The sequence below is a fragment of the Mauremys mutica genome, chromosome 6 (genome assembly GCF_020497125.1).
Source record: "Mauremys mutica isolate MM-2020 ecotype Southern chromosome 6, ASM2049712v1, whole genome shotgun sequence".
NCBI classification, from domain to species: Eukaryota; Metazoa; Chordata; order Testudines; family Geoemydidae; genus Mauremys; species Mauremys mutica.
In genome coordinates, this window is record NC_059077.1 from 71,223,880 (window position 1) to 71,247,165 (window position 23,286).

General features: G+C 37.5%; 1 protein-coding gene across 1 annotated transcript in view; it reads right to left on the reverse strand.

The window, feature by feature from the left end:
• Window positions 1-122: 122 nt before the first annotated feature.
• Window positions 123-23,286, reverse strand: part of DTWD2 (DTW domain containing 2) — a 164,527-nt gene continuing 141,363 nt past the window's right edge. Inside the window, exons 5-6 of the mRNA XM_045021746.1 lie at window positions 7,430-7,558; window positions 123-3,769 (exon numbers count right to left, since the gene is read on the reverse strand). Of these exons, the coding sequence (XP_044877681.1) occupies window positions 3,599-3,769; window positions 7,430-7,558 (300 nt within the window). The 3' untranslated portion in view covers window positions 123-3,598. The remainder of the gene's footprint in view (window positions 3,770-7,429; window positions 7,559-23,286) is intronic.

Genomic DNA, 23,286 nt, shown 5'->3' on the forward strand with positions numbered 1-23,286 from the left:
CAAATCATGTCATACTCTTCCTGGACCAACTTTATCTTGAAATTTGAAAGCTTTCTAGAATACAATCTTCTACAAAGAGAAAATAAAAATTAGAGGGTTCAGAAATATTTACCTTTTTAAAAAAAAAAGGTAAATATGTGTTTACGCAATCACATACAACTTTTATATCCAACATCTTGTACTGGAAACTTTGTCAGTTTACAATATTTTATGGAATTACAATTTTTTTCACCAAAGTTTGATATCAATGTCATCAGCACATGTACTGCAATGTCACCAATTCCCCATGATATGATTCAGTGGAATGTAGAGGGCAGACTGTATTTATACAGCAACATTTAAAAGTGCAAAGCTGACAAGGGGAGAAAAACAAACATTAAAAGATAATACACTGTATTAAATATGTTTTTAAAAGTTCACTTCTCTGCTAGACTGCTGCTTTAAACTCCCAAGAATCTTTTGGTAATTGACAAATGACGAGTGGATGACCATGAAAGTAAATAATAAAAATGCAAAATAAACTTACTTTAATTAAAATTTCTTACAGGAAGTAGGTGACAGCTCTTCAAGCTCTCTCACAATAAAAAGAGTTAAGATTTGGGTATTATCTTTTCTTGAGAGAACTGTCATATATTAAAATATAACTTCCAAGTTTGATCCCCGTTGGCCTGAAGACAAGATTGCTAAATTCTGAAAATGTTTGTTAATGAACATAATTTTGTTTAAAAAGCTATACACTATCACCAAAAATATAAAAATCTGAAAATAAACTTACAACTGATCAACCTGCATGACACTGTCATGTAACATAAAATATTGAAATTAAACTGTAACAATTTAGTAAATAGAACCAATCAAAATTCTGTTTACAAGAATAATAGATTAAGGGCCAGGTTTTCAAGAGTGGCCTCCATCTTTACATGCACAATGTTATATCTGCAAATAATTCTGCTTGAATTTTGGGGTCCATAATAAATTGGAGGCAAAAGTGATAGTTATACCACTTTTCACACATACAAATCAGATATTTAGACATCTATTATTTGCACCTGTAATTAATTTAAAACCCAATTATTTGAGGCTGCAAAATTAGGCCTACCAAAAAAAAAAAAAAAGATACTGCATTGAGGCCTACCGGAAAATTTGGCCCTAAATGTCTTTGTGCAAACACTTTTCATTGTGCCCAGAAAAGATTAATGGAAAAGGTGCTCAGAAGGAATAGAAGGGGTGAAGAACTATTATTTGAGAATATATCTGTTTGGTTTTCAAGAAAGGACTGCAGCAACAGAATTGGATTTTAACATAGAGGAAGAAGATAAAACAGCTTTAATCAAATTAAGTGTTAATTCTTTGTAAAATGGCAATGAACAAAAAAATGTAATCAGCTTTGATGTAACTTCATGTGACAACTGTGTAGCAACTAGATGCCCATCCCAGTTAAACTAAAAATGACAAAATCCTCAAAGAAAGTAAAATCTTAGGATTCTAGTAACTGAAGCATAACAAATAACTTCATCTTTTTTTCATTTTTAAAATAACTACTAGTATGGTACAGACAGTACTGCAGACTTGACTGCAACAGACATCCACTTCTCCAACATTAGGTCTTGATCCTAAAAACATTACTCACTTAAGTAACAAACATTACTCACGGGAGTAGCCCCACATCAATGAGATTATTCACATCAATAAAAATCTCTCATATAAACATTGGAAAATTTGACCCTTATGCAGAATTGAAAAAACCTTCCATTCACACACTATACTGTACTGAAGTACTTCATGTAGGATTATAACTCAATTAAGTAGACTATTTCTTTGATCCATTAAGACTTCAATTGTTCATGAATTTAGAGTATTAACACAGATTTTCCTCTGTTCTCCAGAATTTGAACTTACATTTTGCGAATAGAAATATTTAACCCTTCTGTTAGGGAAAATAACCTTCACAGTGTAAACTGAAGGATGCACTGCTGTCCCACTGAATCTGAAACAAGGTAAACTGAAACAAGAGCAGAGTGGGAACATCCTCCATTCTAGTCAATGTGGTGTTAACCCACAGAGCTTAATTACCACTTAAACAGGAATTCTTGTCTGTTTCACTAGAGAATGTGCTTCTACAGTAAGGGTGTCTACATTAGTCTTTCTGCTCCTAATGTCTCATTGTTGCTATCACCAGTTCAGCTGTACCAGTGTTAGCCACAGACATGGAATTTATCTAAATAGCATCTAGACTAAAGAAAAGGTCATGGTTAGAAAAGAAAAGGTCTTAGCTAGTCCTGACACAAACTTGATCTCTTTTCCTAATATAGACAAATCCACAGATGTTAAAACAATGGTGACCACTTAAGAGTCCAGCGGTAGCAGCAGTCATAAATTATGGGAAAAATACCCTAGAGTAGGCAAGGCCTAAGAATAATTACTATCCAGTATAGCTGCACTAGTGAGGACAGGGATCAGGCACTTTTACTACCACAGTTTCATAAAGCAGGTTTTCACTGTGGTAAAGCCCTAATATCACTAGTTTTTGTCATGAAAACCTGCTTCATGATGCAAATAAAAATATCTTATCCTTGTCTTCACTAGTGCTTACACTGCAGGCAGCAACAATGCAGTGCCACGATTGCTGAAAAAAAGAGAATCATTTCGCCACAAGATTTGATGCATCTGCAAACATATTTTTACAGTCTGGCTAGACTACTGAATTCTGAAAGGGTTTCAATAGACGCTTGTGCAGGAATACATGTAAATTCCAAAATCAAAGGGATTAAATAAGATGTGGTATACTGCATATGCACTTTGGGCCAAATTCTACAGGTTTTACACAGACAAGGGGAGTTTTGCCCAAGTATGGAGTGCAGAACCTGGTCTATAGTTCAGATAAAAGCTTAGCTCCATCTCCATTTCCATATTTTCTTTTTTATTAAAATCTGAACAAAATATATTGGCCTATCTCAGCCAAGTAAAACCCTTGAAAACTGCAGACAGGCTCTAAGTAAGTATGACTGCACAATAACATGGATATAAATCTATAACAAGTTAACAGATAGTAAAATAAGAAATAAACGCCTCACAAAACTAAAACAAAAATGCTCACATCACATTTCCTTATGTTCAGATTAACTAACTAATATAGGCATTTATAGTTATACTCTATTGTAATTACTGATTAAAATTTAAATGCTGAGAAGTAATTCAATATTCTTCCAAATACTGGATCCTTACCCTTACCACTACCTACTTAAACAGACTTCCTGTTCTTCAGTACTGAGAAAAAGCTTCCCCAAAGTAAATCTATCCAGTCTTAATGGGGATCAAACACTGACTATAGAGACAACATAGCTCTAAATTATTCACTGCAGTTTTCCTCCCCTCTACAGGGGGTTATCACTTGAACAAAGACATCTGGCCTAGTATAACAACAAAACTAAACATGCTGCCTATTACTGTAGTTGGCATTATTGACAGGAAGCCTCCTGAATACAAAGGGTTTAAAAGGTCTATTACCATATGGATGGCTATTTGGAACAATCCAATATCAAATTGTGTTTGTTAGCTATAAAAAAATTCATTCCATAGTACTGTGTGTGCAGTCTTTCTAGATTTTAACATTATTCACTAAGAGTTCCATTCTCCTGAGCTTGCGTTTATTCTTTGGCATGGGCTTATCATATAAACCATTTTTAAGAAGATGCTCCTTGCTGTGATGGATCTGGGCACCATGCTGAAGTTGGAAAGAGCACAAAGCTTGAAGAGGGCGGAGTATAGTCTGTGAAAAACAAAAGAAAAACAAAACAAAAAAGCTTTTAAATATGTTTAGAACATATCATTTCATCCAGGCTTTGTGTGTAGAGATCATCATTAAAATGTAAAATTTTACCAAGTTTTATCATGCAGTGGAACGTGAGATACTAAAGGGCCTAAATATACCCCTGTGATTTGTATACAGAAGTCGCCCTCCACACGCAGCTCTCCCCACATACAGAAGGTGGAAGATAGATGTCTCTGGGCATTGTGAGCCCTATCCTTGGGTCCCGTGATACATCTGGGATAAGGGACAAGACAAGGAAGGTATGGGCAGGCCATGAGGGATGCACTTGTCCCCCTTCTCTGGAGATTCCTCTGGATATGTAACAGAGCTACATCCGGCCCAGATATAAGGGAGAATGACTGGTAATCTACTGCACTATGCCAATCCTACCAGCAGATTTGGGGCCGTAAATTTTGTGTCTTAAGTGTCCCTAATTTGTTGCAGAGGGACCAGGATAGCTCTGCATAGAGTGGGGACCAGGATGCAAAGATGGGCTTTAAAGCCACCTTTACAAAAGCCTCCTGAACTACGCGGTGTGGAGATGAGCCACATTTGGCCCAGTACTGCTCGCTGCCTCTTAGATCTCTCTTGAAATGCTGATTACCATTAATATTTTACAGTGCCAGCAACAAATACTGAGAACATTGAGGATATTTTAGTGTCTTGACAGAGTCTTCCATCATAGACCAGTGGGATCAAAACTTGCAATGCAAAGGCTAATGTCTGATTGGTATTCTTTGACCTAATAGAATAAACAAACTCAAGAACTGTCATGACCCAAATTTCTCCAAGGGCAATTGACAGTTTTAAGTTGATTAGTAGAAAGAAGCAAACCAGTAGGTCACATTTTCTGGCTAAAGGACTATTCCAGGTCAGTGGGGCAGGCTTAGAAAAGCATTTTATCTTCCAGCTAGCTCTGAGGGCAGCTCAGGTCATCTCTGCATTTTTGCAAAAGCTAGACTGATTTCCATGTAGGACTATTAATTGTTTGTCTGGAATTGGATCAGCACTGTCTTCTGAGAGTTAAAGTTCACCAGTGCTGTGCTCTGACTGTAGGAAAACATTTTAAGCCTGTTTAAAAATATTTATCTATTTAAAAATAAAACAAAGATAATTGCTTAGTTTGACTCCAATAACCTTTCTGTAGCTACTAAATGTTACTACATATAAGGACATGGGAAAAGAGTCGCATCTGACCAGTTAGAAAACTTCTAGTGTCTACTTCACCCCAACAGTTTTAACAGGACATATTGGCATGAGGATGACTTAATTCAGGCCCCAGTTCAGCAATATACATAAGCATGTATCCCATGTACTTAAAGCAAGTCATATGTTTAAATATCTTGGCCGAATCAGGGCCTATGACACATAGGTACCCCTATTTCCTTCCATCTAGCTACATGTCATGGAAATATTTCTCTCTCCTAGCTGGTAAATTATAGCAAACTTTTTAACAAATTCTATTTGACATACTTTATTTTTCTTCTATTGATTCTTCTATTGATTCAGTCCTGATGTCAGATACAGAAAACTAGCATTAACACACATTTTTTAAAATGAATTACTGTGCTTCCACAGTGGATGGTTTTACAAGATAAAGGGCAATGCATGTCTGATTATCTGAGACTAGGCTTCAGTTGTGTGTGTTTCACAGGGTGTACCCCCATTAACAATAAGTTGCTAAGTTTTCTGACTCTGAACGTTGTTTCAAGACAATGAAGCCATGCAAGCTTTGGGAGTAAAAATAAACAAAAAACCCTTGACCATTCAACTGAAGGTAAATTGAAGCTGTGCTCCTCCTATTATGTAGAGAACTATGCAGTATATGTGCAGGTCAATTCAGTAAAATACCCCAATTTAAATATTTCTGTTACAGATTTGTTCTCAAATAAAGGGACACATCTTTATTTTCTGAAATATATTTAAGGCATAAGGTTTACAAGATCAAAAGATCCTGTCAACGGCAACTGTTTTCAGCTATCATTAAGAAAGGAAACAGAGTGCAAAGCACAAAGCTTTGAAGATTCAGCTTAAAATTTTGGATTCACATGCTGATTGCCATGTCATTCACTGCTGATGAATCACTGATTATCTAAATAATCATCAAGCGTTTTGGATCCACGAAAATTAGATGAAAGACTGAAATCTCTGCAAATTTTACTAGCATTTTCATTTGCTACAAAGTATCAAATCTTCTAGACTGAAAGCAGCATGGATGAGACAGAATAAATATGTAAATTCTACACATAAAAAACATCAGTGCAATGGATTGTTATATTCCTAGCAGTTTGACACAGTACTTAGAATCTAGTAGATTTTGATAAATTACAGAATTAAGAAGTATCTGAAGAAAAGTATTTACAAAAATTCAATACAACATGCTATATTAGTGTAAATTAGCACACTACAAATGCTGTTTGTACAGCTTAGGGGGAATATTTAAGTATTGCAATCAGGAATGCCAAGTGAGTTATCTCAAACAGCAAGGTAGTTGGAGAAGTGCATACATTTCTAACACACACGTTCTGTTTGCCACGCTATATTTAAAAATGCAATACATTTTCTATTTCTTAATTTTGGGCAAATTCTGAACTCTTATCTATTTTGATATTTGTTTTATACTCAAAACTGAAGCATCCGAGTACCTTACAAATGGATATAAATTCAAGTGATGGAGAGACAGATGTAGATTTACTCTTCTCATCTTGTTTCAGAAAAGAGGGAGGAAAAAAAAAGGAGTGAGAAACAGAAGTATGGGATGAGAAAGTGAATGTAAGGGGAATGAGGGAAGAGAGGGAATAGGAGCTGATGAGAACAAAAGGACAGTCTGAGTGAATGGAGGAGTGGGCAAGAGGAGTGGGCAAGCAAAAATAATATAGACGGGATTGAGAGAGGAGAGAGAATGAGGACAGTTAGCTGAATTTAGGGGAGATCCCAGGATGATGGGCTTGGTACAAAAAAACAGAAGAAGAAGTGGGAGTCAAAAGGAGAGAGAGTAGATGTGAGGGAGGGTGAGTTCATAAGGGGTGTGCTAATAATAATTAAGCTTGTGTTAAGTCAGTCAATCTGTTACTACAGAGAGAGAGAGAGAGAGAGAGAGAGAGAGAGAGAGAGAGAGAGAGAGAAGAATGATTCAAAAGTCTTGCCCAGGTTTATCTTCAGCCAACTCCACACTGTAAAAGAGCTGATCTAATTCAATTATGGTGATAGCTGGAAAATAGCGTAGTTAACATTCAGTGCAAAGAGTGTAAGTATCATGAACAAACTGTTAGTATTTAAGACCGTGGTGTTTGACAGGGATGTTCTATAAGATGAGGGAGATAATGGAACCTTGTAGAAGTCCACAGTAGACAGCTGCAGTAATGGATATGCAAGTGTCAGTAAAACCTGGGTATGGTCTGCAAAGAAGGAACAGAATAATATCAGCAGACAGCTGCTTGCTTACCCCTGCTGGGTCTCTGAAGTGAACCAACCAGTAGCATCTCATGATCTCATTCAGGTCTTTGAGTAACGAACGTGTAAAGTGCTCAAGATAAATATGGTACTATTATCTAACTAACTTGGCTTTCACACTACTGTTCCATTAACAAAGTCAATTATTTAAAATTAATTACATACCTCCCGAATACCATCATTTTTTTCCATGATGGCAAGGGCAATAGCTGCACATTCAAGTGTAGAAAGGCAGGTGTTTGTTGGCTGGGTACGAATTACATATTGACTTGAAATGCTTGTTTTCAGTTGCACCTGAAAAAACAAACAAATGAACCAACACCCAACTTAAAGAAATCAATTACTATGATACAGCAAGTTTTTCTTCCTTTTCTATTTTTTTAATAATCACCTGCCTTCCTACCTCTCTACTGTCTTGTTCCCTGTTAGCCAATTGTCATAGACTATACATATCTTTGCATATGAATGAACCTGCTGAAGAATAACCATAGACATTAGCCATGTCAATAACCATAGACATTAGGGCCAGATCCTAAACTCCTCACAAAACTAGCCCGTGACCTCAGTGGGTTTATAAATAGAGGAGGATTTGGACTGAATTGGAATAAACATGCGAGCACTATGTATGGTTGATCCTATAAGCCCTTTTTTCTTCATTTCTTTCATTGATATTTCATTTGAATTTGTAGTGACCTGGCTTTTTATGCCAACAAAATGTTATTGATGAAAATGTGATTGCCATGAATCACGGAAGGAAGTACACTCAGAAGTCATATACTTGTTGATAATGCCAACACATATTCTTGAAGTTTGCCTTAGAACTTGACATATTTACATATTTTGGAACTTACACTAAATTGCACAAGTAACACTTTGCCAGGAATCATTCACAAAACTCAAAACATACATATTCTATTTATCTGATTTCTTAGATTATTACAATAGGTTCCCATCCGTACTTTGAGTGTCTATTCCATGAATTAAAAATCATAACATGAATATTAACAAAGTATCACATAAATGTAGCTATCTCAACCCATGCCTTCCTCAAGAAGTAAGAAAAAAGATGAACTCTTGCTCAGAAGGTTAACAAATCTGGGCTCTGGTGGATCAAAGGGGAGAAGCAAATTCCAAAAATTAGGGCCCCTCACAAAGAAAGAACTGCAGCTAGAGTACCTCTGCCAAGCTCAACTGTGGCACCATGTAATGGTGAGAGAGGTGATCATGACTTGGTAAAACATGTTGTACCTTATAGGCCTACTGAAGGCTTAGTGATGGGCAAACCACTCTGAACCTTTTGATTGTTGACCTCTGACCTAATCTTATGACCTATGACTCTGTCTCGTGGGTGATTTTATGCTAACTAGAGCTAAAATTACATTATAAGGAGTATAAGATGATAGTGATATATTGCTTTTTAGCCTGGAATATGCAACGGGTGCAAATAGGTGAACATAAGTAAATTGGTTATTAAGCTTGCTGTAGTAAAGGCCTGGTATATTAGATTAAGGCTTTGTTGGAGTAGTTATGTTAAAAGCTGGGATTTAGTAGAACAGTGTAGTTCTAAGGAGATAACTCCAGGTCAGATATTTTGCACTCTCAATTTGAGAGACAAGTGAGTCACCTCAAACAAGTACAGTACACCACAGGATTCCGCAAGAAGGGAGTTTTGGGGGGCTTCAGCAATTAGGTTGCTATGCAGTATCTAAGCAGTTAGACTGCATGTACATATAGGAATTATTAAGAAATAAGTGATGTAACTCATGAATATTAATGCTTGATACATAATCATGGTACCCCAAAGGCCACATATGGATAGGGCAGCTATTGACCCTATTATAATCAGTGTAAAGGATCAAATTTGGTATATATTCATATTATTACCATAAGAAAGGGCATGAAATACTACAACCAGTTCCCATTTCTTCATGTTCACTGGGTCCCCGAGACATGTAAACTGAATCAGGACCTCTCTTGTGATGGGCTCCACTTACTTTCCCTTCCATCTGTTTGCAATGGTCTCCATAAGTTGTAAGTATGCTTGATGCAAGATTGTGAGAAGGAACGCAGGAAACCATTTTAATGTACTTGTCTTTTTCTAACCATTTTGTATATTGATGCTTGCCTATGATTTCAATTACAGTTGTCTGTAATAAACAAAGCTTCTGTGTGTGTTTCACCAAATTCTATCTTTTCAATTAACTTTTAAGTAGCCGAGAAAGAATTTGTTATCTGTGACAAGTGCATGTTGCACCCCAATACGTAACCTTACAGGTATAGTAATTGTTCAGGCTACATGATTCTTTTTCCATTCCATTCCCACTAGAATCCTCCAGGGGGCAGATACTTCTGTCAGATCCCTGGGTTTGTCTCGACATTGCAGCTTGGAGGTGGAATTTCCAGAGCAAGTGAACAGTCTTGCACTCCTCTGTTCAAGCTAGCACACTAAAAATAGCAGAATGGGAATTGTGGCATAGATGGTGGCTTGGATTAGCCACCCAAGTCCAAGCTCATCTGACCCCCAGGGTCCGAGCTGCTGTAACATCCACACTGCTATTCTTAACACACTAGCTTGAATAGAGTTAGCACAAGTCTGTCTACTATGCTGGGAATCACACCTCCCAGCCATATGCATAGCATAAAGTCAAGGTAAAACATTAAGGATTTAAAAACATTCAGTACTATGAACAAAATTATTTTGTTCTAAATTACTTATGTGAGAAATTCTATCTTGTAATTTCTTATTTCTATATTGCTAAGAGCATCGGTGGAATTTTACAAACAGGTAAGAAGGTAGAGTCCCTGCCTTGAAGAGTTAAAAATCTAAACAGGCAATATACAAAACTAGGAAAGAGGATGGAATATAATGAAAAGCAATGGGATTGAGTAGTGATGTTTAGCATGGATAATGTTAATATTCAAGTCAATATTTTAAGGCATTTTCAATTAATCTGGCCTAGATTCTTCAGCAGTGACTGATAATTCTGCAGCCCAACTTCATACACTTTAACAGTCCTTATTTCCAGAAGTGCTGAGTATCAATTCTCTGAATATCAGGTGAAAATTTTAGCTTTTAAGTATTTCAAACTATACACTAAAAAGCAGAGGTATCCAAAATCACTAGTCCTTTTTGAAAATGCAGACATTTAGGTCCCATGTTTTTATGTGTTAAAACAACCTAATGTTGTAACGGTCAAATACTTGAGTTCCTTTGAGTTCTTACTACAAAATAAAGAAGCCTAACGTTATTGAAGTAATCTATAAACTTTAGAATGGAGGGCCTGATCCTGGAGATGCTGAGTATTTTGCCACTGCCATTACAATGGCCATTCAGACTTACTGCAACTGATAAACAAAGATAGCATATATAATATACAGATTGTAAAACAGCATTTCTCAGCATCCCATTTTGTTCTTTTTCCTTTTGAAAAAAATGCTAGCGTGCAATTTCCATTTCCACAATTTTTTTCAAAAACAAGAACAGAGTACTGAGAAAGTCTAAGTCCTATTTTACATTCTATATATAATCACATATTCTTTCTTTTAAAATTAAATGCAACACATGCATATGAGATTTATTCCACATATGGGCATGTTGTACTCCATCATTAAGACTGTATTTACCCTGTTTAAGTATTATTTGTCATGTTTTAGAAAGACAAATTAGAAACCAAATTAATTCTTATAATTCATATAATTTATTAGGCTACTTTGGTTAAAAACTGATTTACTGACTTAAAGCATATTTGAAACTGATTTATTGGTTCTGCCTAAAGTGATAACCACTTTATACTATCACACAAGTAAAACATTTTCTAAGAAAGATAAATGTCATTCAACCATTAGACCGTCTGTTTTATCAGCTCCAAAAGCTTTTATTGCTTTTATAAACAGCTGTTGAGAAATGATAGATTTCGTAGCATTAGCCTCTGTGTGAGAATTCAGACATTATTCATTTACTCTTGTAATTTCCATATATTTTCTCTTATGAGTTAACTTGTTTTGTAACCTCAGTTGTAGGGTTTAACATAAATAATCTGTTCTTTTCCCAAATCCTTGAGGAAACACTGTGTTCATTTTCTTAGTACAATAAACCCTACAAAATGACTAGGCATGGGAGGCAAATTCCTATTATTTCCTAATTCCTAAGTTCTGGTTAAGGAACCCATTTCTTAGCTAACTTCAGAATATTACTAGATTGAAATTTCTATTCAGTACATTGGTTGCCAATGGCTTCTTACCCACTTCTCCTGGTCCCTTCCTCTTCGTCATCATCATCTCCATTCCCTTCCCTTGCCCTCCTAACCTGGGGTCACTATCCTCTTCCTTACCCAGTCCCTTCTCCAAAGTACTTCCAGATTCTTCACTTATGAGGGATCTGTAAGAAAGGAAGCTCCAAACAGTTCTGGAGTTTTGGTGACTGAGGCCATCAGCTCTCAATGTGCTAATAAGTGCTATCACCTCAAGAGCCAGATTGAGGCAAGGAGAATGAATGGATATGCTGGCAGGAACAAAAAATAATTACATTCTTCAATATAATTTGAAGAACCTACAAAATACTGAGTTGATTTGGATTGGGGGGGAAGGTAGAGGTTTAAGGAATAAAGCTATTTTAGAAGAGTCCAGCTGGTTTCCCTAAGGAACATGGATTTTGGTATTATCTGGTACATTTCAAAGGCAAAAACATATATTCTTCAGAAACGTCTTTAAGCTCCTGACTATGGTGGTCTAGCAGTATCCAGAGAGAAATCCATCCCAAAAAGGCAAGGAATCCCCAACACCCATTTCAATTCAGACAACAGTATTTTGCATTATGTAAACAGTGTATTTCTATCTTTATATCATAGTAACAATTGACATCAGTTTTCTATTAAATACTTCTAAAATGAAATTTCTTCAATCTGTATTTTGCTCCTTCTCTTTTCCTGGTTTATATATATTAGTGCACTTTTCTTTTGTCATTTTCAATGTCTGTCTCTTTCCACTGTGGATGATCTCTTTTTTCCTTCCTCCTCACGCCCCACTATATTTGCCATTCACTCTCTCTCTAGAACCTGTCCATTCACCAAAATCCTTCTTCTTCCCTCTTCCTAGCCTCTTCCTCATTCTTCATTCCTGGAGGTCTTGGTCCATGACTAGCGCTCCTATAAGCTATGGTAACACAAATAAAATAAGAACTCCATCCACATCTCACCCAGTCTCCTCATATTTTATCCACTTACCCCACAAATTCAACGAGAGAACCCTGCAAGTCCATTCAGCACCCCAACTTTTCACTTAGGCTCTCAAAATACAAACCTTCACTCACATTAACTTTCCAAGATATATACAACTCCCACATTCACGCCCCAAATACACTCCTATGACAACCAGTCAATTCCCATAATGTATTCAATCCCCATCCAACGCACCTTCTCTCAGCAAAAATTGGGATTGAGGAAAGGACTCAGTAGGATGGCACATCACCAGGACCCTTCTCATCTCCTGGGGGGAATGACAGAGGCTTCAGTGGTAGATTTTTCTTTCTCAGAAAGCTTGGCTTCCCTTTGGAGACTTATCTCCCTCCCTCTCCTCTAAAGCTATCTATATATTCCTTACTCAATGTCCACAGTGGCTTCTTGGGCCAGAAAATTAAAAATGAAATATGTGCTTCTGTTTTTGGAGAAAATCGTGGTTGGGTACTAAGATCCTTTCTTGTCCTCCACCAGGCAAGAATTATTGACCAGTGTGCCTCCCCCATTTAGCCTTGTGGGGAAAAAGTCAAGGGAATCTGACGTGGAAGTGACTCACGTACTACAAGGTATTTTTGCACAGCAGTGGCTTCTAAAGAGCCACCTACTGCTTTCCCAGCCAGTAGCATAAACCCACTCACAAGAGTGTTTTTTGCAAAGCACGTCTGCATATGGGTGGGGAGCTTCATCATGGTAATAAATGCTTATGTTATTTCTAAGGATGATTACTGCAGCATTTTAGTGGGATGTTTTATATATTTAAACAGGTCTGGAATCAACAATTGTTAATGGAACATTAGGACATACAGCAGAATATAAATCTAAAGGGACACAAAAATGGACCTCTCAAATATGTACTTTATATGCATATATATTTGCAGAGGAGGAATGTGGGGAGGAGAAGGTTTATAGTTATTTTCTGCAAATTTAATGTCATCTTTACTTGAAAATCTTCATTTTCTGTTACTATTCATCACATTTTTGCAAATGGATCAGCCCAACGTATGACTGATTCCTTAACTAATGCATGCATATTACAATTTAATAGTTAGCCAGAAAGTGATATTTTACACTTAGTGGCTGATTATCCCAAAAAGCTGATTATTTCATGTCTGCAAAATCAGACCTAAGTGCCAGTCTCTGTCTTCGTATTTCATCTGTCTTCACAAAAGGAGCTCCTGCCTAATGGCTCATTAACAGATTATGTTTTCTATTACACTATACCAGTAGCTCATTATCATACATTAAACAAGAATTCTATATAGTATGACAGCCAGATTTACACTGGGGTGAAGGACATAAAAATGAACTGCATATTCTAGGGCAAATGCAGACCCTCCACTCCTACTCCCACAGCAGTAGAGCCTGGTGAGATTTTAGGTGAACACTTCACCTGTCTGGTTTCAGTGGGAACACTTCACCTGCCTGGTCTAGAGATGAATTGCTACTGTTTATTCCTCTAGCCCATGGTAAGGCCATGCTAAGGACATGCAAGGCTACTTTAGCCAGGGGGATGAAATAGCCTCTGCAGAACTGCTCCACTAGCTTGAAGAAATGGTGCTTCCACACCTTTCCCTTTGCACATCTCATAAAAGATTAGCCCAGCTACACACGCTAAGTGCTGAGCTGAGAGTTAGTAGTCTTTGTGCATTATCTGTCCCAAATGAGAATATTCTTTTGTCACAGCTTGTGTATTCCACCCTGAATTCTAGAAAGGAACACATGAAAGCACCCACCAACAGGACACTTCACAACAGAAGTCATGGAATTTTGCATCCACTTCCCCATAAAATAGTGAAGATATAGTGATACAGTAATTTCTATATCATATCTTTAACCCTCAAGAGTCTCAAAACAATTTACAAACCAGACACATATATTGGAATATCTTCAGTCATCACTAAAATACAAAAGTCTCTGAATTGAAAAAAAGAAGACATTTAACAGCACTCAGCAAAAAAAGTTTAAGGAAGGAAATACAACAGTTTAAGGAAGGAAATTAAAAATACCTCAACCAGTTCAAACTGGAGGGGAAAGTTAGATAAGCCAAATGCAATTACTCATTGCAAACTGGCTGGGACACTGGAGTTAGCATTTCTTCTCCTACATTAAGTGCCACCAAAAAGTTTGGGCTTGAGTTTCAAGACATCAGAAATCTAGGGCTGCATGCAATCAAGTATCTAATTTCCATGTGCAACTGTGTAGAAGGCCTAGGGCTTCCAAGGTCTTGAAAGCCATAATAACAAGTTTTATGTTGGTTTAATGTCTCATATGTAAGCTGGCTCCTCTACCAACACAGTGCCCTCCTGGTACATGGTGAAGCACTGGCTCATTGCTCCACTTACTGAGGACTTGAGTGGGAGTTATAGGTATGATTCAGCATCTCTCAGGACCAGGCCCCTCAGGCAGTAACACCACCTCCTGCAGTAACCTAGGTTTTCCTTGGGTATCTCCCATTCAAACAGCAACCCAGGCCATCCGGTTTAGCTTTTGAAAACTGATGGGAGTACAAGTTTGGCATAATATGACTATAGGCCAATCATACTACAATAACACAATGTGACTGAAATTCATCCTAGTTCTGAATAGTAGAATTTATTAGGACTAGAGAGATTGTATAGAATGTTATTGAATATACTGTCCCCATCCATTCCTTCCACCTTAATGTCCCACCTCTTCTCAACCTCTTCTGTTCTCATGAAACTCTTTACCTCCCTCACTGCTCTTGAAGGCTCAGCAAAATTCTTCAATCAAAACTATTTTTTCACCTACAAATGCAGGTTTGGATTGATCAAAACATTTTGTGAATTTGTGTTGATTCTGGTGAATTGTTTTGGTCAAAATGAAAATGAGAAACAATGTCTAAATGAATAGTTTCAACATTAATGAAATGAGACATTTTGATTTTTCAAGCTAGGATTACAGATCAAAACTGCCTGGCCTTGCCTGACTTCCAGCAGCTGATTTCCCCACTGTGCCTGCAGGACTCGCTCAGCAGCAGACTTAAGACCTGCTGCAAGGAGAGGGAGGTGAGCTGTGGTGAGTGCTCGCATGGGGGAGCCATCCAGGATAGGGGTGGCAGGCACGAGGTGTTGTGTGTGCACCATGTGAAACATTTCTGGGGGCACCCCTGAACCTGGTAGTTAGGGCACTTCACTTATGGGTGGGCAAGCCTGGGTTCCATCTTATGCTCAAGAGCAGGGATTTGAACCTGGATCGTTCACATCCTAAGAGAATGAACTAACCACTGGTCTAAAGTTTATAAGGGGGAATCCAGCACCAGTGGCAGTTCCTCTGGCTATGAATTGTGAATCTAGCCCTTCACTTCCTTTTTTTTTTTTAATTAAAATACCTGAAACAATTTCCCCAACTTTATTGATTTGCCCAAAATTCTGAAAAAAATGGTTTTGTTCAATTTGAACTTTTTTTTAATTTTTCAGAACTGAAAATGCATCCATCTCTTCTCCTCTCTCATTAGTTCTAACCGCAAAACAAAATGTAAGCTCATCCAAAAATATATTTAGAAATACAATGCACCCTTCAAGATAAGAACACAGCATGACCACCTGGTTAGTAACCTTGTCCCACTGCATACTGATCTTTCACACTGTTTGTGCCTCATACTTGTTTTGGTTTTGCTATATTTGGATTGTAAGCTTCTTAGAGCAGGGAAAGTGCCTTTGATAGGTTCTGTGAGGACATTTCTGAATGTTCATTTTTTACAAACAATAGTAACCCAAAGATAAGTCCAGTTTGCGACAAGGTATCCCTTCATCTGCGTTGGGCTATGTCTACACTGCGCACCTTACAGCGGCACAGCTGTGCTGCTACAGCCATGCAGCTCTAAGGTATGCAGTGTAGCCACTTTTTGTCAGGAGGGGAGAGTTCTCCTGCTGACAAAATAAAACCACCACCACTGAGGGGCAGTAGCTTTGTTGGCAGGAAAGCGTCTCCCGCCGACAAAGCGCTGTCCACACTGGCACTTTTCATCTGTAAAACTTTTGTTGGTCAGGGGGGTGTTTTTTTCACACCCCTGACTGACAAAAGTGCAGTGCAGGCATAGACTTAGAGTGATTCAAAGTTGAGAACCTTTAGTAGTCATTCTTTTTACCCGCAGCAGAGGTTGGTATCATTTATAGGTTTAATTATTGAACTAGTATTAAATGCTGAATTAATATTAAAACCAGGAAAATACGAGCTAGATTATTCTTGGCCCTTGGAAGGGTGTGCAGGGGAGGTGAAATAGAGAATTTAAACACACAAACCCCTTGCAGATTTATCTCAAAGGCTAGGAACAATTGCAGTTTATGTGCTTGGGGGGAAATGCAGGAAATACTTTTTTTGTACCACTGGTGCAAAAATCATCCCCAAAAGAGGAGAGTCTGCCAGACAGGGAACAGGAATATATGGCTCACAATATTAAGAGTTTACACATTTACCTTTTGCCTAAAAGGCTAACAGTGACTGTTTTCTACTATATTTCTTTTCATATTCTAAAATGCAAAAATCTCATAACCTTGCAGCTAAATAAAGTTCCATGAGCTACCTTCGTGACAGAGAAAAAACCCAGAGCAAAGTAAACCCCAGCACGCTATTGAAATTTACATCAAGAACATAAATAAGTTAGCTCTCTCAGACATTCTGGCTTTAATTTAAAGTGACATTTTAAGAGCTCTCTGTTTTCAAATTCTGCAGGGAATAACTGTCACGCAACTGTCATAAATGTAAAGTCAAAAAACTAAATGGATGTCACAAAAACCTTTCTCCTTCCCTTCATGTTTTGCTGATTGCATGTATGTATGTATCCATGCTACCTTTGTGCATTCTGCCATATGTAAATTGCTGGCACAAATTTACTATAAATTGCAGCCTGCACATTCCGAAGCCACACTAACAACTCTCAGGTAAACCTCAGGGAAAACATCTCATTCAATTTCCATTTAGCTGACATCCTTTTTCTGTATTTTCCCCACACAATTTCTTTTACTACAAGATGCCTCTCTGTTTTGTAGTCTCCTTTTTTCCCCTCTTTCTAACCAACCTATTGCTTTAGGCCTACACAGTGGCATTCAGCCACAGGCCTGAGCTGAGTATGATGCAGAGCTGCACCACTCAGGAGGAGCATAGGGAGGGATTCTATCTCAGAGCTGCACTGGAGGGTAGGGAGAGAAAGAGTCATCTGTGGAAACCTTTTAAAGGGTGTAGCCTACTATTCTCTCCCCAACAGGATCAACCATCTCAGTGTATGGTAGTGGTAAGACATACTACTCACTGCTCTTTTTCATCCCTGTGTAACTGGGGAGCAACTCCGTAATAACTCCCATGTTTCCCTGGGCAAAGGGTGGGCAACTCTCACTAGCTCTTGCAGAGATCATCCGAGAGCAGGGAGGCCCCTTACTCAACTCTCCTAGCTATGTAAATGGGATGCCCAGGATACGTGTTCAGTGACCAGATTTATGGCATCACAGTTTGCTAGCAATGAGTGATATATCGTTAACAATCAGATTTATGAGAATGCATTCTCAAATGATTTTCCAGGTATTTTCAGGAGTACCCTTGTTCATAATCAACAATTAATTAAACAGATTTTACCATCCACATTAACGTAGAGTATTTTTTACTCCACAGTTGAAATCAATTGGCTACTCACAGATAAGGTATTGCTCAACATGAGCAAGGGTGGCAGAATATAACCATAAGCAACTGTGTAATCTCTTTCTTTCATTACCATGCACAATGGTTTGTTTTAAAAGCTTCATCTCTATGTTTAGTTCCCTCTAGTTCTTGTGTTGACTGCACAAGAGAGGATTTGAATGAAGGTAAAATGAACTATTCTATAATTTCATGGATTCACATATGAAGGATATTACTTTTTCTAAACCAACAGCTTGCTATGTTTTCTGAAAAAAATGCTTTTGAATATTTTAGAAAATGTTGGTCTTGCTTTTAGATTATTTTCTGTGTGAGAATAACTAAAGATGCACTATGGTGATGTGCACATGATTTGTCTGCTCCATATCACTGGGGCCCAACTGTATCTGAAAACAAGACATGTGGCAAAGTGGAACTACAGTATACAGACCCTCCCTACTTACGTAGTCGGATTCAGAAGCTTTTCCAAAAGTTTAAGTTTGATGATCCCTGAAAATACAGCGTGGATGCAAACACAGATGGATACCCCAAACTGTGAGGCTTCTAAATACTATGATGTTGTTTCAAATTATTAGTCCTTTTTCAACCTGACTACCCTATTCTGTTGAATACAAGTTCTTATCTGAGCGTTGGACAAGTGAATATGGGTCTACGGAAAGTCAGTTCCTTTAACGAAATCATACAGGCAAAAAACTTTTCTGTTCTTAAAATGCGTTCTCTATCGCTCTACATTCCCAGGGACTGCAATGTTATATGACTGTCTCTGTCCATTCAAGACAAAATTGTGGTAAAATAAAAATCCATTTTAAACTAAATAATCATACATTAAATATTTCTACCAGTGTAAATAAAACCCAATCAGGCAAAACTCCCATTTATTTCAACAATAGTTTTGCCTGTGTAAAGATGGCAGAATTTGGCCCATACAAAATACAGGATTCCTGTTTAAGATAAACTATACTAATAAACCTGCTTACAAAAAGAGAGATATATCCAGATTTAAAATAACTATTAAAGCAAAAATCAACACACCCAAAAAGAAAACAAGTTTGCTATTTTTAGATACTAAAAGATATGAATGTTGGTAAGATTTGAGGTTCCTGAACAGGAGCATGCTATACTATTAGGGGTACTGCTTACTACCAAGTGTACTGCTTACTTCTATGAGGAGGACCATTGACATCAAAGAGATTCCTCATAGTAGTAAACACTACTCTTAGTAGAAAGTGTTTGCAGGATTAGGCCCTAGTAACTATCCTAGTCCAAATGTGACCTTCTCTTTCATACAGTACAAGATGAAGGATATATATTAAAGAGTTCTTAGTGACTCCCTACATGCTCCTGCTTGTAAAAGCAATTTACTGCTGGCTACTATTCTACGTATCTAGACATTTATAGAGAACTCATCACCACCACTGTCATCATAGTTCTTATCAAGAACTAAATCTTGTGAAGTATTGAGCGCCCTTAATGCCTTTTGGTTTTATCACAAGCTGAGGGTACCCAGCACCTCAGAAGAGGCTCTCAATACCGTCTAAGATCAGGCATGAAACAGCTTTACTTTTACTCTCAATTCTTCTTTCTCCCAATAATGGTGATACTCATACATCACAATTTCAGCCATTTAGCGTTTTATGAATATACGGAAAGGTTACTTTTTTCCCTCCAGGATAATAAAAAGGCCTTATAAAGGCTGAGCTTGTACATCGGTCTCTGACTGAGAAAAGAGTAAAGCAATCTAATGGAAGAAAACTAACACCGCCTTCACAATGAATTCAGAATCTACAACTGATATCCTTATTTGTCATATCAGTAAGTAGCCTTCATTGACTCTATAGAGCAGAGTTATGACATTCAAAATTAAATTTATCTGGAAGGTGATTTAAGAATAGAAAAATTGAGTATCTCAAAGGCGGACTCTATCATCTTAGACAGCATCATGATAAATATTCCATGATAACCTTATTTAAAATTGGAACATTTGGTCATATTTCCCTAATATGTCTAAAGTCTGTAGAGAGTTTACTTGACTTGGAGTAATTATTCATGATAAACTATATTGCTTTTGATAGTATTTTGTGTGTTGGCTCCCCTGCCTCCCCAACCCCATCAACATATTTTTCATTCTCACAGTTGCATGTAATGGGTGAGGGTGGAAGCGAAAGAACCTAACACTTCAGCATGAGCCATTTCCCTTAATATTTGCCATAAAAATATTAAGATATTTGCATGGTGCTATGATAATGTAAGAATTAGTTAGGTGTTCAGGCCAGTGACTTAGGAAAATTTATGCATGCTTACCAGGAAATTTCTTTTGGCCAATTAGTAAGGCCCACTGAACTGGCCCACCGTGAGCAAATTATACGAGAAGAATAAGTATGTACAAAAAGAATATAATTGTTTCTTGATACCTTAGGTGTACAGCAGGCATATGTTCAACTTACTATAGAATTATTTTAAATTTCTGGAGTTAAACTGGCTGAAAATCCAGATCTGTGGATGTAACCTAAAATGGTAGTCTCTTCAGTGGCAGAAGCCTAGGCTGCTGACAGGAGCTGATAAGTCTGCATCTGCCTCCAATGCCTCAAACAGGCTGAAGATTAAGTGCTAGAATATATGGACATTGCTTCACTGAAGAAAGGAACAGGGACATAGCTATGGGGGGGAGAGGGGGAGAGGCTGGGTGGGCCGTGGCCCACCTACTTAGCATTCAGGCCCATCTAAATCTGAGCAGAGGTATAGTGTTGCCACAGTGGCCCACAGCATCACTTGGGCACCTGAAATCCAGGACGGGGCTATGCGCCCGCCCTTCAGAAAGCTACATTCTGGCAGCTCTGCCTTGCCATTTTCTGAGCTGCCCCATGCACATGCCCAGCTCAGCAGGTGAAGCCCTTTGTCTGGGGGCACCAGGGCTAGGAAGAGGGCATAGAGTCGGGGGAGAAACTGAGCTAGCACAGTCGGTCATTGCCCATCTGCCTGAAAGTCGGGGCCCACTCAAAATTTCCACTTCTAGCTCTGCCATTGGAAAGGACCCTGCATTATGATCGGCAGATGACTCGAATTCACTGTGTGACTTTAGATAAGTCACTTTGCTTCTGTGAGCCCCAACTTCTTCATCTGTAAAACAGGGATAATAATATTTATCCCATTTTGTGAGGTGCTTTAAGAGCTATGGAAGAAAAACACTACATAGACCAAGTACTGTTATTAAAGATGGAAGGACGAGATGATTATAAGAAAGCTAGAGTAGGACTAATAAGGAAGAAAACAAAAACTATGAATGGAAAATTCAGTACTTACACAGTCATGTAACAAAATGTAACAAAATTTACTTGCTTGTTTTTCATCCACTGATTTTTTTCTTGCTCTTCTGTATGAAGATTATGACAAAAAGGAGAAACAATAGAAAATTAAGGCCTTGTCTTCACTACAACAAAAAAAAAAGGTGTACTCTTAATTCACGTTAGCTAACTTCATGTAAAATCCTAGTGAAGACAAGGCAGGCTGCAGTATTCATAAGAGTTAGCAGGTCTAGTTTATGCCATCAGGGAGGTCTAAGCTTGAACTTGACCTGTTAACTAATGTGAAAACTGCAGTCTGCCTCATCTTCACTAGGATTTTACCTCAAGTTAGTTACCTTGAGATAAGAATGCCTCGTTCTCCTTTTTTTTAAAGTAAAGACAACACCTAAGAGTAGACCAGATTTTATTGTGCTTAGTCTCAGTTACAAACCCAGGCATAGGCAATCTGAAATTCAGCTAGAGTATAGTCTCAGTCTTGAACAGATTTTTTACTACAATGGTGGAAGAAGTTAATAAAAGACAGCATGTTGTGGAAAAAATAATTATATTTTAAAGTTTGTTATGGAATGCATACTTAACACCTAGTAAAATAAAATGAACATTCATTTTCAGTTAAATATCTTTTCATACATCACAGTTTATGTATTAACAGAAAGAAAAGCTCTTGAAATGGCTCCTGTATTACCTCTTGCTCCGCTTACATTTCAAAAATGAATGTCAGGCAACAGATCAATATTTTATGTAGCTCTATTCTTTTAATAATTAATGCAGGAGGAAAGTGCTGCAAGAAAATTCAGTCAGTGAGCAGAATAAGGATCTAGAGAACAGGGTCATGAAATGAAGAAAGAAAATTTAATTACACATATTCTCACAGCTATTTAACTTTAATTACCTGTAAATATGAGAAGCCTGGAAAACACCAGAAGGAAAATTAAAGAGCTCAATGTCAAAAAAGTAGTATCTGTGCATAGAGATTGTTCTTTGGAACACACAAATTACTTTTGCTTTCACTAGTTTTCATTATTTGTTATTGCTAGTAAGTACGTACTTTGAAAATGGAAAAAGAAATGGAAGGAGCTCTAGAGGGGAACATTCAGAAAAATATGTATAATGCGATTTTAAATACCTTCATTTAACTGGACAGTTTAAAAATCAAAGTATTTGCTTATTATGGACACAAACTCAAGTAGACCTTCAGAAATCCAAGAGCAGCATGGACATACTACTATTAACCTTGTTATTGTCAACAAAACATTCCAGCAACAGGACAGGCACATTCAGAAATATGAAATTCAACTGAAGAATTAAAAAATTATTATGAAATGAATGGCAAAGCAGTAAAGGTAAGTTAATAACAAAGATTTTGCTGTGCACCCAAGGCATAAGATGACATATGTTTCTGACATCTGGCAAATTACCCGAGACCTTTCAGTCAAAGCAAAAGTCACCGAGTAGAAGCAATAAATACTGCTGACCAGAAATGAGATGAATCAAACAAAACAGACCGATGTCATTCAAATTATCCTAACTTGCTGAAGGATGGTCTCTCCTGCTGACCATCAAGTTTCACAATTTACTGAAAATAAAGAAAGACTCACCTAAAGAAGATTCTCTTAGCACCCCCAAATACAGAGTAACTCCAAGTTATTTTAATGCAAGTTCTTTACATGGATCAATTTGTTCTGTTTGGGACCAAAAGGTTTTACTTAATGCTTCAGTTGTAATAATACACATGTTACAGGCTGAACACAAACACAAACACTTTAGAATATGAGGTATATATAGGTCTCTAACTTTCTGTAATCAAAACTGCACATTTGCTGGTATTTGAATGAAT